General features: G+C 48.8%; 1 protein-coding gene across 1 annotated transcript in view; it reads left to right on the top strand.

Moving 5' to 3' along the window:
- LOC119374614 (saccharopine dehydrogenase-like oxidoreductase) overlaps positions 1-20072 on the top strand; it is a 199011-nt gene that overhangs the window by 95496 nt on the left and 83443 nt on the right. Inside the window, exons 4-5 of the mRNA XM_037644780.2 lie at positions 7167-7296; positions 12816-12865. Coding sequence (XP_037500708.1) covers positions 7167-7296; positions 12816-12865 — 180 coding nt within the window. The remainder of the gene's footprint in view (positions 1-7166; positions 7297-12815; positions 12866-20072) is intronic.

Below are 20072 nucleotides of genomic sequence, written 5' to 3'. Positions count from 1 at the left end.
GTTACTGCAGCAGTAACCGTGAGACGCCGGATAGGTGGGGCCATCTGGCGGCGCAAAGAAGAACTTTGCAAGCACAGAATTGCTATTGTAGAAACCTAACGTATTCTATTTCTCCTCTGGTATGCATTCGCTATACCGATATTCTATAGACCCCATTATGTATACCAGAATGGCGTGCACACTAAAATTCCATAATATAGCTCACTGAGACACACCAGCGAGCATGGCCCAAGCGTGCGTCCCTGGGCACCTCCTCGTTGCTGCTTGGAACGGCGTCCATTTCTGAATCGCTGTTTTGTCAAGCGTCGAAGCGAAAATGATTCGCGACGTCGCGAATCGCGGCGATTCTAAGTTCCAGAATGTCATCTTCAACACTAGTCGACATTTTTGACGGCGATGCTCGTGACAAGGCATGACTGAACGTGTGCGCCTAGTAGACGAAATGTTAGTTGAGCAGCTGAGCTTCACGTTACTCCTTTCTGTAGACAAGTGGTCAGCTCGGGCGCGGTCTGGAGGTGGCGCTGCTGGTGCTAAAAAATGGCGTGTTTGCCGGCCGTTTTGAATTGTGCTAGATACCGGTGATCTAAATCAATAAAACAGAGAGTTATTCGTCCCTCAGTGGCATTTTGGGTCGCGAATCGCTACTAGGGGGTTGATAACTACTCATGGATGCAAAAATCTTGACATGCGTAAATTTGATGTCAGTGCTCCTTTAAAGGATATCGTGGGAACATTTCCAAAGCCTATTCTCGCTGTTGCTGGGTTGACACAGACTGCGAATCACGCGTGACACAATCAGAGTCGGAGAGGAGAGGAGACAAGGAGAGGAGGGGGAGGAGGATGCGCATGCGCAGTGGGGGTGTGGACACCGCACGGCAGAGGGAGGGAGTGACATAGCCCCGACCATAAGCTACTTCGCATCTAAAAGGACACGGGACAGAGCACCACTAACAACTGATTTATTTGCAGAAATACACGTACAGGGGTGGTTAAAAGTTACCAGGCTGCAACGCCCAGCCAAGGAGCAGTGGCTCGCTGCTATCGGGACGCAGCCATCGCAATCACGCCTTGGCGCACGCTGGCGTCGAGCGTGTGCGTGGAGAGGTGTATGCATCCTTCTCCCTTTCTTGCTCTCCTTGATAAGAAAGTGAGAAATAAACTTGGTGCGGCATGTTCCCTTACTGTCCGCTCTTCGATATTTTACTACCGTGCAGCGTGTAGCGAGGCGGCAGTCTTCTGGAAAACTGATGAACGCATCATGCTTGCGGCAACATTTATCTAGACACCGTATACATTACCGTAGTTTTCGGCTTCCTGGAGAACAATATCGTGCGTTTAACTTTCCATTGGCACTGCAATGGCTCTCTCAGCCGTCTGCACAGGTCAATTCGCAATTCGCTGCTGACGAACATGATCGGAGCCCGAAATGTACTGTGAAGCGCTTGTGTTGGGGCTGGCTGGAACATCTTAGTGAAATAAGCAGCGCTGCACAGTAGTATACAATTCGAAGAGCGAACAGTGAAGGAATATGACGCACCATGTTTGTTCCTCAATTTCTTATGAATGAGAGCAAAAAAGGGAGAGGGAGACACACCACCCTCCACGCACAAGCTCGACGACAGCGTGCTGGGCCAAAGAGTGATTGCGATAACAACGCCCCGATAGCAACGAGCTACTGCTCCTCAGCTGGGGGTTGCGGCCTGGGAACTTTTGACCAACCTTGTAGATATTGTCACGGGGTCATGACGTCGACGAAGGCAGCAGTCGGCGTGTCCAAGATGAAACGTACTCTTTAATTGTCTGGACGTGTGGCCGGGAAACGGAAAGTCAAACTACAGCAATACACACTGTGCAGTGATAGCGGCGAACAGAGCATCGGCCGTCGATACAACTGAACCGCGGCAAGGCGTCTCGGCATTTATACATGCGGCATCGAACATTCGAGCCTTATCGCTGGTGCCGCGTTAGTTTGAGAATGAACTCATCTGTTCGCGGCTGCGCGCTCAATCATAACAGACGATCCTCAAATAATCTCGAATGTTCCCAGACATTCTGGTGCGATTTGTGCATGACAGCAGCTACACATGCAATGGGCTGGTAACATAAAACATACTAAGAAAGGAGCGTGTGTGGCAATATGTATCCTTCTCAGCTCGTGCGCAGAAAACACGGTGTCACTGGTGTCGCTGAAAGCTTACAAAAATGAAGAAAAGGGCTCCTAGTGCTGTAGCTGAGGTCCCTCGTAAAGATGTCAGACCAGTGGCCGTGCCGTATGTGCACAAGCTGGGCCATAACCCGAAGAAGGTTACGAGCAGATATGGTGTTCCGCTCGTCTTTTCAGCTCCTAGGAAACTCGGAGGGCTTTACTCTCAAATAGAAAAAGAAATAAAGAACTTAAGTGGATGTGGCACTCAGCATGGGCTATCGTACACGAGATGTGCCGAAGGGGTAGTCCATGAGATCCCTCTTACATGCGGCTGTTCCTACATAGGACAAACCGGTCGATGTTTAAATGAGTGAATCGGGGCGCGTGAACGAAATGTTTAGCAAAATAAAGAGGGCCAAAATTTGCCTATGCATATTAGGAATTGGCCTTCAAGCTCTTGTGGACCACGCATTTCTGACGTGCGGGTTATCGCCAGAAGCAAAGATAAAACAGCCATAGAATTGATGGAAGCGTTCTGTATCGGCGAAAAAGGTCACATGTGCGTTAGTGACACTTTCGTAGTATTGTATAAATCCGAGAAAAAGTTTATTGAGCATGAGTATCTTGGGATACTTGAACGTAGAAATTTTGGTCTGTCTGTCTCTGTCTGGTGTTCTTTCTTTCTTTCTTTCTTTCTTTCTTTCTTTCTTTCTTTCTTTCTTTCTGTCTGTCACACAACTGAGCCACCCGGCCAAAGTTTAAGCACTTGCTGAACGCCCAGCCGTCTTGAACTGGTAGCTGTGTTCATACATGTGAACATTGTCGATCAAAAAGCAAATATTACGCATATCTGAGGCACGAAATCAATGCATAAGTATTAGGTGGTGTGTTCCTTTACTAGAAAACACATAGATATGTAATTCTAATGACCCTAGTGTTTCTTAGGTTGTGCTGAAAATGCGACGCTATGCACGAAAAAGCCCTCTGCCGACGATATGGTGCTGCCACCTGGCAGTGGCCCTGGGTTCTGCACAAGCTCATGTTTCCGACGCCACTGCCAGATGGCGTCCATATCTCACGTAGCGCCTCCTCTATTTTATCAGTGCCAGCCAGATGCGGCCAATTCAACATAGAGGAGGCGCTTAAATAGCCGCTTGATGAAAAAATTGGTACGAGAACAGCATCACGGGTGGCCGCGGATGAGACCAGGACTCGTAGTACGGCCGGCAGAAGACTATCGTCTTTCGACGACATTTGCAGTGAAGTACGCAGATACGCGGCCAGTTTTTTAGTGGCGCTCTGTCCCGTGTCCTTTCTTGTGATTGTGTTTTCTCACGCCTTAAAGGGGTACTGACACAAAATTTCGCGGCTGAGATAGCCTGCTGTATCGATTCCCGTGTACGTGCGTGTACCATCTGCAAAATATCGACAGCGAATAGAGCTTGGAAGGTATTTTATATGAATTTTGAAGTTCGCGAGCGCGATCCAGCATTATAGGTCGTACCTAGTGCATTGACACCCTCGGAGGTGACCCGAGGTGACCCCCCTACTTCCCCTACGTAACCGTTGTAGCCGGTACAAGTTATAATGACGTCATAGCCGCCATTTCTGTTTTGATGCGCTTCCCGACGAATCGCTCCTCTCCAGCGGGTCAAACCTGAAGTGATTCGCCACGTCGAAAGTTCCTTCCATCCCCGCCGCAAGAAAATCGACGCCATCAGACGACGATGAGCCCGACGACGACAGACCGCGTGGATATGCGTCACTGTTCTGTGTGCTCACGTGACCGAGCGTTGCACTCGCTAGGTGGTGATAGTTGCACCCGGCGGCTTGTCGTTTTTGGAGCTCTGTGAAATCGAAACTGAGGCTGCGTCGGTATTGAGGAGCTTGTAATTAATCATCTGTCGCACACTGCAGCAAACGATGTGCCGTGTTATGAACAACAGGCCCCCAACGACACACTGCAGTAAAAAAACTCGGGGCGAAAATTTTTGTGTCAGGACTCCTTTAAAAGCAATTATAATGGCAGCAACCGATGGAGGTACGCTTCCTGTACGACGAAATACCGGAGATCCTCTGTGACGCGACGACGAAATCTTAATAACGCGCCACAAGCAGAGCGGAGCTCCTACGACGAAACTTCGCGGCCGGAAGAAGACCTGACGAGACCACGTAGAAGCAGCTGAACAAGCCGACCTAGCCGTGACACGACGCCGCGACTCAACTGCAACGCAAGACGACGGGCTAGTGACCTCGACGTACTACTAATCGACGGCCACAGCGTCACCGCTTTCGTCGACACTTGAGCCGACCATTCTGTCGTCAGTGAACAGTTCGCCGCGAAATTGAAGAAAGTTAAGACTCCTTGGGAAGGCCCCGAAATCCAAATCGCTGGAGGCCACCTGATAACATTGGCTGGGGTCTGCAGAGTGAGAGCCACCACCAATGTGCTTGAAGAGCAGGTCACTGTTCCGCCTCTGCAGCGTCATCATTTCCGTTGGCACTGAAAAAACCACAGACTTGGAAGGCATCATCGAGGGCCAGCAGCACCTGTTGGTCAGGCGTGACACTTGTGTAGCAAGAGGAATAGCCGAGCTTCGAGGAAAGAAAGCAGAAGTGTTGCTCACAAATTTCAGCAATGAGTACAAGCACGTCAACAAAGGAACGGCAGTTGCCTTTATCGAAGAAATTGTGCAAGCCAGCAATGCTGTCGCTCTCACAGATATTGTTAAAGGAACGGCAGTTGCCTTTATCGAAGAAATTGTGCAAGCCAGCAATGCTGTTGCTCTCACAGATATTGCCTAACTTATTGCGACGACGCAAGTGGCTGAACCCGCTTTTCACAACCCAAAGGTTCCCCCGTACAGGAGAGAACAGATCAAAGTCCTGCTCCGACAATACAAGGTGCTTCTCGTCACCATCATGAATTTGACAAAGCCCGGTTGCCAGGTACTGCATTATAACCGAAGACTATGCCCATCTGCTCCGTCAGAGCCCGTGCAGAGTTTAGATACATGAGTGCAAGACCGTTAAGAAACAAGTCGATGAAATGCTACGTGACAGCATCATCCAGCCGTCCAAGACTCCGTGGGCGTCTCCCGTAGTGCTAGTGGAGAAGGATGGAACACTACGTTTCTGCATCGATTATTGTCGCCTGAACAAAATAACGAAGAAAGATGTGTATCGTCTTCCACGGACAGACGACCCCCGAAGTATTTCTCGTCAATAGACCTCAAGGCCGCCTACTGGCAAATAGAAGTAGACGAGAGAGACCGAAAAAAGTTCTTTTATAACACCAGACGGCCTCTTCGAGTTCAAGGTCATGCCCTTTGGTTTTTGCTCCGCACCTGCGGCTTTCCTACACGTTATGGATGCTGTACTGGCCGGCTTGAAGTGGCAGACATGCCTCATGTACTTGGACGATGCCGTTGTGTTTACCTGAAACTTTGACGAACACATCTGGTGCCTTGAAGCTTTACTTCAAGGATTCAGAACCTCCGGGCTCACCCTGTAGCCAGAAAAGTGCCGTTTCGCGTACGAGCAGCTCTTGTTTTTGGGTCACGTTATCAGCAAGTCTGTAGTGCGCCCAGATCCGCGGAAAACAGCTGCCATCGCTGCCTTTCCACCGCCCACCAACAAGAAGGCCGTACGCCGATTTCTCGGCTTGTGCGCCTATTACAGACGCTTCGTCAAGGAATTTTCACGGATCGCTGAGCCACTAACTTACCTCGGGAAGACCGACGTGCAATTCAAGTGGAGAACGGCGCAAGTCGAGGCATTTCAGGAACTGAAACAACGCCTGCAGACACCTCCAATACTCGTGCATTTCGACGAATACGCCAATACGGAAATCCACACCGATGCAAGCAGCATAGGACTCGGCACCATCCTTGTGCAGAGGACTGACAGACTGGAAAGTGTTATCAGTTATGCTAGCCGGTCGCTATCCAAGGCGGAAGCCAACTATTCCACAACAGAAAAGGAGTGCCGACGACTTCGCTGAGCGACAACAATCAGACCCGGAGCTCAGGGGGTTTGTGGAATACCTCAAAGGCAAGACCGACGTTGTTCCGAAGGTATTCAAGGGAGGATTGGGTGTCATTTTTCTTCACTGTAGAGTAAAATAGAGATTTTCCGTTCATAATCCCGCCTGTACTGAACGACTGTCGTGTTACCTTTGTCTGCTGGGTACATCTCACAGGAGGTCTTTGAGAGCTTGCCTTCAATACGGTGGTATGCATTCTCTAGTTTGGCATATTTACTTATAGTTGAGTGCACCGATTATTTTTAATCTGACTTCTTGTCTGACACCTGCTCCCAGTAATCTGAGGCCTTCGTCAAGTGCATGCGCGATTTTTAGCGAGCAACAATGCCCGTATCCAGCCTCGCACTCCCTTTCGCAGTTCCTCCCACTTTACTCTTACTCTGCTACCCCCCCCCTTCCTCATGAAAGTGTCATCGATTTCATAAGATGTGGTGCCATTTTATGCATGTGGGTGCATTCTAACATTATTAGTTGTGAGTTGGCACTATTTTGTATTTCCTGCCTTTTGTCTTCTTTGTTTGCACTGTCATATCATGTTTATGGACAACACTGAAAAGCAAGGCAGATGTTTGCAGTTAAAGGTACTCTCTTGCCACCTGCGATAGACTAATTTTGTTACTAACGGGATACCATCGTTAAGAAGCATCGACAATGTTTGATTCAAAAGCTTAACATTCACGTGAAGAATGCAGTTATTTTAGTGTCAACGTCAAAGTCTCGGAAAGCTTGTTTTGTGGTATATTGTAATCGGATTCGTTAAATAGTGAAGAAGCTGTTCACGGTGCGTCAAGAAATTAAGCAACTTATATGCCGAAATTTTTTTATTGATAATTGAAGGAAACTTGGCTTACAGTTATGAGCAAATGAGATAGATGAGCATCTTTGTCAATAAACACAACGGATTGTTTTCTGCACCGCAGTTGAGATTTGGTGAAGAATTTCTTGAAGCAGATCAGCAAATGTATTTTTTCCCAGTACCTTGAGCGGATGCAGCTGGAGTTCTACGACGAGGCTCGTGAAAAGGGCATCGTGGTGCTGGGCGCTTGCGGCTTCGACAGCATTCCTGCAGAGCTTTGCCTGATGTACCTGCGCGAGCACTTTGAAGGTAAGCTTTTGATTAGCAGCAATAACATCAAGCAAAGGAAGTTTAGTGGGTGACTAGGACACATAAAAAAACATGGCTGATCCCTCAGTCATAGGAATTGGTAAAACACGAAAGGGAAACATATCTTCACAGAGGCTGTGGAGCATTTATTGTGCATCGATGTATGAGTTTGTACAATGTCTATTGGTGTTTGCCAGCTATAGCACCGTCAGACAGAAAGAAGGACGCACAAAACAAATGCACAAGTATACTCAGGACGAGCGCGAACTAACAACTGTCACTGTTGTTACTTTTTTGTGTTATACAGTAAAATCTCGTTAATTCGACCCCCGTTAATTCGGAATTTCGGTTAATTCGGACGCGCCGTCTGGTCCCGTCCAAAATGTGCATTGTTCTATGGCTGAGAACTCTCATTAATTCGGACAGATTCGACCGCGCTTCGGTTAATTCGAACTCCCGACCGAGGTCGGGTCGAGACGGGGAAGCAGCAGCGGATACCGCCACGGCCGCGGTTCGGATATAATTCGGATTCGCAGCCGAAATCTACGGCGCATCTGAACAACTTCGAGATCGGATCATGGCCTTCGAGATTTAAAACGAGGTAACGAGATCGGACTATGGCCTCAGAGATTTAAAACGAGGTAACGAGGTCGGATTATGGCCTTCGAGATTTAAAACGAGCTTTGCATCTCGGAGGCACATACACAATGAAAGGCAGTGCATCGCTACTGTCATCAGCAACAGGCAACATGGCGACGGTCCGTCCGCGTTATTAATAGCGTTATGAACGCGATCAGCCAGCCACGAGTGGTGGATGATAAGAATAGCATAGAATATGGCATAAGGCATCGTTCCGCGATAGCACCCCTGGTGTGCCGCAACGTGCGCGGTGAAGCGTTGTGCAGGCCTGGCGTTCCGGACTTTCCGCACGCCTTTCTACGTACGAGCCGTGCAACATTTTCAACACTGACGAGACAGCGCTGACAAGACGATCATGTTTAAGGGGGACCCGTGCGTCGGCGGGAAACGGAGTAAAGAGCGGGTGACGGTTCTTCTGGCTACGAACATGACCGGAACAGAGTAGCTGCTGCTGCTGATGATAGGAAAGGCTGCGAAGCCAAGATGTTTTAAGAACATTAAGCAGCTGCCTGTCGACTATCGCTTTAATAGAAAGGCTTGGATGACGGCCGAAATATTTCAAGCCTGGCTGCGTCAGCTAGACCGCCGCTTTGCGGCACAGTGTGCGCGGACAGCCACCTTCAGGAACTTAGCAAAATTGTGATTTCCTTGCACATTGCCTCCGCGAAGCAAACCGCGATCACCGACTTCTTTAAGAAATAAAAGTCTGGTGGTGGCGGAAACATTTTTCTAGTGTTTTGATCGTACTCGCGATAATTCGAACCCTCGGTTAATTCGGACATTCTCTCTGGTCCCGTGAAGTCCGAATTAACGGGGTTTTACTGTAGTAGTGCGCTCCTTTCACAAACGCGGCCGCTGCAGCGAGAGAGGTGACCTTTGTGCGCTCTGTAACTGCTGTAATATCTTCATGACTTGGGAGCCTACTAGCCAACACACATGTTTATTGCAACTTGCAATACAACGGAATTACCCGCAGCACACACGCGGAAGTCTTATAAGCTAACAGAGAGCATTACAGTGACGTCATAGAGCCAGCCACAGGCACGTGCATCTTATCTTAGGAACGACATGCAAAGCATAGTATGATGTCAGAGCACGACTAACACACGTTCTATCTTATGCGGAATAACACAACTTCAACGCAACCTTTGTGGTGAACGCAAAAGACATACAAACCACCCCCATCACGAGATAAGCGCACGCGCACAGGCCACCACGCCTCGTGGGGCAATGTACTCGTGGCGTGCGCGCATCGCAACGAGCGGGGCAACGACCTTTAAAGCGCGCCCTTCACGCCATCTCGCTGGTGATAACAAGAACACGCTGAAGTGCCATCGAGTTCTGAGTTCCGCCAATGGTTAATGGTGTATACAAATAGCTCGCCGTTAGTGTGCTGAAGAATGTACGCTGTGTGGCCAAGTCGTTTAGCACCGCGCGCTGTGGAGCGAGGGGTCATGGGTTCGATTACCAGCGACGGAACTTTTTCCTCTAGTTTCTTTCTTTGTCTTCTGTAAGTATACATTTTACGTCATATCCGTGATGCAAATACATCAGTGAAGTCTTGGTGGACTCCGGCATGAAACACTTTCATGTCAAAAATTCCTAGGAGTCTCTTTATGCGGCTGCCTCAGAGACTTAAAGACGACAGCCACGGACAGCTTGTACTGTGGCATTCCAATGACCTTGATCCACTAATGAGGTTTTCCATTCAAATTGTAACGGCACGCCATCTCACTGAAGTGAAGTGAAGGACAGTGCGAGAATTTTTTGCAAAAGAGAAGTGAGGTGATAGCACCTGTCTGCTGGTTGTCTGCGTCACGTAGGTCACGCGATATGTGTGTGTGTGTTGTTGCCGATACCCGCCATGGTTGTATAGTGGTTATGGTGCTCGACTACTGACCCGCAGGTTGCGGGAACGAATCACGGCGGCGGCCGCTGCATTTTCGATGGAGGTGAAAATGCTTGAGGCCCGCGTACTTAGATTTAGGTGCACGTTAAAGGGACCCTGAAATGGTTTTTTGAAGTTTTGTCAGCGTTTAGGCAAGAGCATCCCGAAATCATTCGCACCAGAAATTAAGCGATGCACTGCGTACCAAGGCTGCTACGGACACTTATATCTATACCCTCCTCCTCACCACTGCCTTTCACCCTCAACTCACAGACACGCTGGCATCGCCGGCGATCGCAGTGCTTTCATGAGTGCACTCGACGGTTTAAGCTTCGCCCAGTCATGGCTTCCGATATTGCGCGCTGACAGGTTGCGCGCAATCTCGGATGCCCAGTGTGCCCGGCAGCACGCCGTCTGGCAACAAAGACGAAGCTCGCGGAGTGGTTGGTATCTGCTCCAACAGGTGCCACCACACTACCAGCCGAAATTATGGCATACCTATTTTTTAGAAATCATAAAAGTTGCACGTAGTTCGTAAGATTTGTCATCGAATTTCATGGGTGAAATCGAAACTGATAGTGCAAGGTGCACACGAAGTGTGACCATTCTGCTTCGCCAGACCGGAACTACCCGTCACATCGGAGTGATGAAATTTGAATGACGGCGCGGGAGAGGTTCTTTGCAGTACATTCCACGTGGGTTTCCTTTGCGCATACGTGGCCGTCGCCTAGCAACAGAGACGCACCTTACGAGCGTGGCCAGATGTTCTCTGGGGCGGCCGAGCACAGGCATGTCGGGCGTGTGGTAGTGCGGTAGTACGGTCCCTAGAATATACTGAGCGTAGGGGTAGTGCCGCTTTGCCGCTGCTGCGACTACGCTCAGCACTTGTTGAGAGCAGATTCCGCACCACTTTTCCTGCGGCGTGGGTCACTGTGGAGCCTGCAGTGGCGACAGCACCTGAAGAAGATGTAAGGCACCTGCGGGACTTGTTAGTAGCGACTGACATTTGCGTGCGGTAGATATTGCCGTACTTATGGCGTTTACCGTACGGAGGTGCTAAGATGCGCCAATGAGATGGCCTGTACTGAAGTACAATAAAAACTCAGGGTCCCTTATGCATTTGCCTGAGACGACTGGAAGGTGAAAGCCATCAAGATGATGTTCTAGATGAATTACCAACCCGTTCAAACGCTCACGTTAATAGGCCTAGTTGCTGCATTACTTCGCAGGTAAGAACTTCAGCACAAACGAGGACGAATTACAAAGAGATGAGACGAGCCCTGGCACAGTGCGCGTGTACCGTCCTATTAGCGCTGAAGTTTTCACCTTCAAAATGTACTGAAGTAACATCTGTATCGGATGGAATGGAGTAGCACAAGCACAGACCCTTAATATTTTCACGAAGCTAGATGCATGGGTCGCGGGCTGCTGCGGATGCCTGCGTGCAGCGCATATAATCGCCCATCGTAGCAGCTGCACGCCCAATACTTCTTTCAAATGTGCCCACGTGGGAGCCTTCGTCCCCTTTTCCTATTCTTCTAAGCTTGATTTCAGCTGTTGTAGAGTGACATTTTAGTTGGGTCCTCATAGCTGTTGGCGTGTGGCGTCTGCTAGCGCGCACCGCCCATATTTTCCAAGGCCAGGCGTTTACGTGAGGTGGGTGCCAGTAAAGTCGAAAGAACAGGGAAAAATCTAGGGACTTCAGGTGCCAGCGCGTGCTGCCCATGGTTGCCAGGTGTGGCCATGCATGCGCAAAGGAGACCCATGTGGAACGTACTGCAAAGAATCTCTCCCTAACGGCGCGCCACGGCCGTATGTTTTCGTGAAAACTGCAAGTCATCTCACTTGTGCGCATGCATTGGCTTACTTTTGGCGTAGTGTTTGGTGCTTATCTGTTTCTTTCGAACTGTGTACATGAGCCGTGACATCAACCTTTTCTTTGTCTGGGAAGCGTAAAACTCCGAGGCAGCCACTGCAGCACTTCTTCTTGCAGACAGGTGAAATAGTTTTGAGAGCCTCTTCCTTAGGCACCACCCATTGCACGCAAACGTTAAGCTGTCTACTAGTGTATTTCAGAATGCTTGCCGATTTTTCTCACCAGATTCTGCTTTGGCGCGCCTTCATTCAAATTTCGTCACTTCCCTGTCACGTGTCATTCCGGTGTTCCGCCGCGCTTTGTGCGCGCCGGGCGATTTCTAAAAAATAGGTATAGCATAAATGGGCACGTACTACAACTTTGTAATTGAACACCTGCCCTCAAGTCAATAATTAAAAAGTTAATTAACAAGTTTTGTTAATTAGTCGTATCAACGTCATTTTAGCTGCGGGAAAGTATTTTCACCTTGACGTGGAGTTCAATGACGAAAACGACGGGAGCCTGACTGTCATAGCATTTTTATAAAAGATCTGTATTGTCTAAAAAAAAGACACCCTGTATGTATGCACAACGTCTGTGGAACAGTCTTGAGAACCAAGCAAAGTCGAAGCTCGGCTCTACCCGAGCGTGCCACCTCAAACCTGGGCCCGACCTTAATCCCAGAGCTTTAGGCCCATGCCCGGCCCGGGCCCGCCGTGAAAACTACTTTAGCCGGCCCGGCTTTTCAGATAGGCCCGAGCCCGTGCAGTGCTCTAGTCGTAACTGGCGCTCGCACTTCGGCTCGTCTTGACTCGGCGACTGTAGTCTCTGTGAAGCGGATCTCGCGAGTAGCCACGAACAATGTGAATTCACGAGATAAGGCCATAAATGTAAAACGTATGCGGCGAGTAATTTACATTTCGCGATAGCAAGTCTACGTTCCGTAAAGGCATGCACATGCACAGATTGCATCCGGTATTCTGGTTACTCGCTAACGTGAAAAGCGTACGAGATAGCAGAGATCTCCATTGTGCTTCTCAGTCTTGTGCTATCCATATAAATTGAATATTGTGCAAAGAAAGAAAGAACAGGTTTTCAAAGGTGCCACTGCCATTTTCATGTTGCATTATTTCGCAGGTGATCTGGACCAAGTGGAATCATTCGTGTTCATGAAACAGGGTCCGCGGGTGAGTAAAGTCTGCACTACTAGTACGTCTCATAAGGCGTGCGTTCAACTGCTGCCAAATTGCATTAATTAAAATTGTACTTGTCATGCTGTTGTTGCTCATGCACTCACAGACTAGACTTGCCTGCTGATTTGTAGGACAGTATTTCTAGGCCACATGAAGTGACATTCTCTCTGCATGACGTGTGATGCCCGATTTGTGACAAATGTAAGCAGCAGGAAAAGCGAAATTAAGTGAGAACTATAAAAGGAACGAAAGAACGGGCGCAGCTTGCATTAGTGGTGCATGGCTGGAGCCAGCAGCGGAGCTGGCCGGCTTGCCGTGTTTCTCTTTTTTCCTCTCTTTCTTTTCCTCTCTTTTTTTGCGTCGTTTTTTTTCTCTTTTCTTGTCTCTGTTTCTTTCTATTAATTTTTTCTGTCTTTATCTATTTCTTTCTCTCTTTCTCCCTCTTTCTATTTTTTTTCTTTCTCTTTCTTAGTTTCTCTCTCTTTCCCTCTTTCTGTCTTGATCTGTTTTTTCCTGTCTTTTCTTGTGTCTGATACACAACTAATGAAACCAACAAACAATTAAGCCAAGCAAAGCATTTGGCTTCCCTTTTCCTTGGCTTAATTGTCTGCCGGTTTCATTAGTTGTGTATCATACAGAAAATGACACCCTCGCACCATTCCCCTAATTTCATACTTTTCTTGTGTCTGTTTCTTTCTATCTCTTTATCTCTCTGTCTATTTCTTTCTCTGTCTTTCTATTTCTGTCTAGCTCTTTCTTTCTCTCTTCTTTTCTCTTTCTCTGTGCTCGTTCTCTCGCCCATCAGAGTTATTGCATCCCACGCAGCACATGTCTGCACAGCGGGAGATCGTGCACTGGGTGCATGTGTTCCGGTAGTGAAGAAGAAGATGAAAAAGAGGACGATGAGAGTGCGTGCCGGCATAATAATCGTTTTTGCGAAGGCGTATTGGGGGGTTTGCCAAGCTCTGACATCCCAATTGTTAAAGTTGAAGTACAAAGACTGATACAGCTACTTCGTTTGGTAACGTAGGCAGTATGCTGTGGTTTATTATTTATTTATTATTTTAAATACTTATTTTTTATTTATTTATTTAGAAAATAGGGCGTTCCAACAATGCCAGGCAGGGGTGGAGTGGAATAGTAATAAATTACGCACACGTGAAAAATAAAATGACTGATCACGTTATACAATAATGTACAGCTGGTCGAACTTGTTTGGGGCAGCGCTAAAGATTCGACGATGAACCAGCTCGCCCAAACCAAAGTTTTGCTAGTACAGCTGGTAATAGGAAATATTTATAATGATTCGTGCTTCGGCAACATCGAGTATACATCCGCCATTTCGTGTTGGGGGCAGTCGTGGAACTGTCATCTAGCGCCTCCATAAGCAGAGGATGAGCGGCAGTCGCTGCCAGGTCAACGGAATGTGGCTGTTTGTCTCAAAAGCTAGCGGCTTATGGTTGGCAGGTCGTACTGTGCTTTTGTGTGTACAGCACAAGCGAAAACAAGGATGACGAAAAAGACAGAGACAAGCACAGACCACCAACCGAAGGTTCAATGTTAACGTTTGGGTGTGCAGGCGTTCTTCTCGGCTCCGTAATTGCCAGCGTGTCGTGCGCTGGCAGTGAGCATAAATGCTTTTGCACAGTGAAGCGCAAAGCTCGGTTTATTAAATGTAGCATGAACGTCGGTAACAGGTTTCTGCCATCCTGCGGTGCTTAGTTTGGTTGTAGCGCAAAGTGACAAAGTTGGGAACATTAGAAGACAGGAAAGAGGCGCACTAGCAACTGCGCATTACTTCAAGTCGAAGGCAAATATAAAGCCATGAAAGGACCACGTGGCTCCGACACAATCAACGCATAAGCAAGAACAGATATACACGAACGCCCACTGCACTAATCATCTCACTTTGAGGTAAGTCAGTAGAAGCATAGAGTTTCCCAATATTTAGCATAGGGAACTCTGGTGCTGCGATCGTTCAGCCACCATGGGAATGATGGGTAGGACACGGATTTGCCTAATCTTCGTACCTGCGGGCTTCGAATGCACTTGTGGCTTTGTTTATTGTTGTGTTTGGGTTTTGTTTACAATAAAAGAATACATCGTTGTGACCTTCGCGACCCGATTTGAATTGGTGATCCTAAAAGGTCAAGGTGGAACTGCTCAACGTTTGCTGATCTTCGTCTTGCGACAAAGTGACAGCAGGCGACACGGAGCCAAACGGAGCCGAAAGAACAAAGTTTAGACAAATCCGTGCACTGCCCATCATTGCTATGCTGGCTGAAGCGCCATGCTTTGCAGCTCCCATAGACACTAGCGCCAGAGTTCCCTCTAGTGAATATTGTAGGAATCTGAGTAGAAGGGTTTATGATGCATTTGCTCCCCGTCTTGCTGATGACGTAAGCTTCGAACATCTCTCTTTCTTGAGGACAATTAAAATGGACACCGACCACGAATGTTCACATAAAAAAACAATTTAAAGCCAGTTCCACGCCTGTGTAATCTGAGTAAACAGTAGAGCTGGCAAGCAAGTGCCACCACGTGGCGAACCATGATTGATTTTACGGGCCCGGCTGGTCGTCCATCCACGCATCTCATGTGGCGCGATCACACTCGCATAAAGCGCTCAAAACAGGCCATAACAAGGTTACCAATGCTCAAAACCGGGTTAAAATGAATGAACATAAGGTCTAAAATATTGTGAGCATTATTCATATGTTTCATCATCTCACCTGTAAATACTCATCATCACCACTTGGGTCTGAGTAGGGGGGCTCAGGCTCGAGATAAAGAAGAGTCTTTCGGCTTGAACGTCGTCTCACAAGTGGTGGATTGTGCTGTACGGTTCCTCAGTCCTCTGGCTCTATCGGTGGCGCTACGCCTTCCACTTCAATACACCCCTGGAGCTCCGTTCAGGTTGCCATTTCAACTCGCAGACATCGGCAATGTCACAAGACGAGAGCTCCAACGCTGGACCATCCACGACACCTGCCCCGCCAGGAACCCCTTCCTGCTTGGTTACCACCCCTCAGAAGGATCCATAGGTGTTCGCTGGCCTTCGTGGGGACGACGTCGAAGATAGGCTGGAACAGTACGACCGCGTCAGTGCACTCAACCACTGGGACGACCCTGCAAAACTTACTCGTGTCACCTTCTACCTGACGGGTGTAGCCAAGACTTGGTTTTTCAACCACGAGTTGGACTTCATGGATTGGACCTCATTTAAGCACCAGCTGTGACAGATTTTCGTGAACCCTTCAATCTGCTCCGACATCGCGAAAAAGAAATTAGCGGAGCGTGTCCAGCAAACTGGCGAGTCATACACTTCTTACATAGAAGATGTCCTCGCCCTTTGTCGCCGTGTGAACAGCTCAATGACGGAGACGGACAGGGTGCGCCACCTGCTCAAAGGAATTAATGCTGCGGCATTCAACGCCCTTGCAGTGCAGAACCCCACTACCATCTCGAAAATCGTCGCCACGTGTCAGCGCCTTGATGAGCTCCATCTGCTCCGTTTGCAGCCTGACACATCTCATCTGAGCGCAACCAATGACACCGAGCTGCGCAGCTTGATTCGTTCCATCATACGAGAGGAACTCCAAGCACAGGCTATGTCTTACCCTCTTGAGCTCCGTACATCTCCGGGCAGCAGCCTCCGCAACATCGTCCGAGAAGAACTTGTTGCCATGAGGTGTACGGAAATTTCCAGGCACGACCACGTACCAACACCAACTTACGCCCAGGTTGTGGCCCTAGTGCCTTCTCAACAGATACCACCCCATGCGCCCACAATGCACGGTTCCGTGAATGCTTTGTCACCACGAGCGTCGCTTCCCTCTCCCAACGCCTGGCGCCCACCTCGACCAGTATGCTACTATTGTGGAGTCCATGGCAATATTTCCAGGTTTTGCCGACGCCGTCAACAGGATGAAAGACGGGGTTATGACTACCATGAAAGAGACGAGTTTCCTGCTCCGGTTCCACAATACATTCACCCCTACCAAACTTACAAACGTCGTTCTCCATCTTCGCAGAGCCTCAACAGAGCCGCTGCTTCCCGTTTTCCGCGTCGCCGCTCTCCATCACCCATGCACCGCTCCTCTTCTCCCCTTCGACCAGCTGCTTCGGCCCCGGGCCATCGCCCGGAAAACTAAATTGTGCAGCTTTGGGAGGGGAAGCTGCATTGTTCGGGCTAAGTCAAACTCCTCCGCAGCGGCCCTCAAATGTACTGTTAGTATGTGCTGAAGGTGTATGGACTGAAGCATTGGTAGACACGGGGGCAGCACTTTCCGTTATTAGTATCGAACTGTGCTCTCGCTTGCGAAAGGTAAAAACCCCGTATACTGGACCTCCCCTTCGGTGTGCCAATGCAGTTCTTGTTCGGCCTATTGGTGTGTGCACAGCGCGAGTTTTCATCGACGGCATACTTCATCACATTCAGTTTCTCGTCCTGCCGTCATGTACGCACACACTAATTTTGGGATGGGACTTTCTCTCTTCAGCGTCGGCCGTGATATCTTGTCAACAGCGAGTTGTTCATATGACGGACACGGAATTTTCATCTCATGACGATGTTCACAAACTGCGTTTCCTCACGGCGGTCGATTGTTCCATTCCACCTGGCGACGAGAATGTTCTGATGTTGACGTCCGATATCATCGTTAATGGTGATGTGTTTCTTGCTCCATGCGGTCGCTGGATATCCTGAGGAATTGTCATTGCGCCTAGCTTGGTCAGGTTTCATGATAGCAGAGCGTTGGTCACTGCACGTAACCCTACATCTTCGCCACTTGTTCTGCCCCAAGGTAGCGTTGTGGCCTGCTTTGCTGACACAGAACCTCTTGCCCTGATGCCTCTTCACACAGATCCACCACCGTCGCCTAATACTATCTAAAACCATGCGACAACCACTGCTTTAACAGCCACCATCAACCCTGATCTCCCTGCGACGCAAAAGGAAGATCTCTTAGCACTACTTCGAAAACACAGTGCTTCTTTTGACATCCACTCCAAGCTTCTGGGTCGTACATCCGTCGCCGTGCACCGCATCGAAACCAAGGGCAATTCCATTGTGCGCTGCCGACCATACTGCATCTCCTCTGCAGAGCGTAAAGTCATCGAGGACAACGTCGCTGACATGCTGAAACGCGACATCATTTGGCCATCGTCCAGTTCTTGGTCGTCACCTGTTGTGCTCGTCCGGAAGAAGGACGGCTCGGCAGGGGCGTAGCCAGGGGGGGGCTTATGGGGCTTCAGCCCCCCCCCGAAATTTTTCGTGCTCTCATACACCACCAACCAGCGGCGTGACCCGGGTGGTGGGATTTATTGGGCTTCAGCCTGATTATCATTTATTTAATTATTTATCTTTTTATGACCCTCAAAATGTTAGCAGAAGCAAGTTTGATATCGGGCTCTACACAGATGGCTCAAAAGTGGATGATGACACAAAACATCAACTGCTAGCTTCTCCTTGGATTCCTCCGCCATGCTATATGTTTAAGTCTATGAACGATTTTAAGCAGAAACGAATGTTTACGTGGCTTGGCTGGACAGGTACAACGTATTGGTATAGCGCAGCTCAGTTTGAGCATAAAGAAAAGAGGCTTCAGCGAAGAAGGAAACACAGGCAACAGGATGAGCGCTAAACTTCATGAGGATGAGCGCTAAACAGGATGAGCGTCACGTGTGCTGTGAGGTGAGCCATATAATGTGCTGTAGGGTCATGCAATAAACAAAAAGTTGGAAGTTTAGCGCTCATCCTGTTGCCTGTGTTTCCTTCTTCGCTGAAGCCTCTTTTCTTTATGCTCAAACTGAGCTGCGCTATACCAATACGTTGTCATAATGCACCAACTTGCCCATTCTGCAGTACTTGGACAGGTACCGATGGCTTAGCTTCTCAGCGCTTCAAGAGGGCGCGTTTTGCCGAGTGTGTGTCCTTTTTAGCAGAAGTGAGATTGGCAAGGGCCAACATGCGCGCACTAAGGCCCTCGTATCCAATCCATTTCAAAAGTGGAAGCACGCCCTCGAAGTCTTCGGTGCACATGAAGTCACTAAATGTCACACTGACGCTCATCTGGTAGCCGATAGTTTTCTTCAAACCTTCTCAGGATGTGTGCCCAGTGTTGTTGATCAGCTGGACCATGGCAGGCAAATTCAAATAAGAGAGATCCGAAGGAAGTTACAGCCTATTGTTGAGACAGTTCTCTTTTGCGGGTGGCAAGGTGTGGCTCTCCGTGGACATAGAGACAGTGGTCCCATGGATTCAAGCACAGCCTCCTCTACAAATACAGGCAACTTCAAAGAGCTGCTTCGCATGCGCGCGGATTGTGGCGACACAGATAAAAAAAAAGCATTTGGAAAGTTGCCCAAATAAGGCCTCATATTTTAGTTTATATGTACAAAACCACATTATGGAAATTCTGCTGCAATCATCAAGGAAAGCCTAGTCGCAAAAGTAAACGCTGCAGGCTGCTTCTCCGTACTTGCTGATGAAACGACGGATGTTGCGGGTATCGAGCAGCTTACTGTTTGTGCAAGGTACCTTAATAAGGATGCGAACGGAATCGGAGAAGTGTTCTTAGGCTTTGTGCCAATTCACGACCAAATGGCCGGGCCCTGGCCGACACCATCATACGGCTCCTTATAGAAATGGGAATTAACATGCAGCATCTCCGTGGTCAAGGCTACGGTGGTGCAAGTTCGATGGCCGACAAAACGAATGGTGTTCAAGCTGCTGTCCGTGAGAAATATCCAGCCGCACTCTATGTATTCACTGCGCGTGTCACTCCCTTTATCTAGTTGTGTGTGCAGCATGCTCCATCACAGACATTCGAAACTGTTTTGGGACTCTGAAGGCGACGTCAGCCTTTTTCCGTAAATCTTCTAGCCGCTCACACGTTTTGCGAAAAGTGATAAGTTTGAGCTGTCCTGAGCCTACAAGGCAGCGCCTTTTGGGACTATGCGAAACGCGCTGGACCGAGAAGCACGATGCAGTGCTTTCATTTGTGAGCCTCTTTCAGCCGTTGATCGCAGCACTAGAGGAGACTGAGTTTAACGGAAATGGCGAAAGTCCAGTGCAGGCAAACAGTCTAATGTTGGCACTCTTTTCACCAGCGTTCCTTGTAAGCCTGCATGTGACGGAACACGTGTTAGCACTGACTTTGCCACTGTCAAAGAAGCTGCAGACGAGGAGTATCGACAT

The sequence above is a fragment of the Rhipicephalus sanguineus genome, chromosome 11, assembly GCF_013339695.2.
Source record: "Rhipicephalus sanguineus isolate Rsan-2018 chromosome 11, BIME_Rsan_1.4, whole genome shotgun sequence".
Taxonomy (NCBI): Eukaryota; Metazoa; Arthropoda; class Arachnida; order Ixodida; family Ixodidae; genus Rhipicephalus; species Rhipicephalus sanguineus.
Note: the sequence above shows the minus strand (reverse complement) of the source record. Positions and strands in the feature narration are given on the sequence as shown.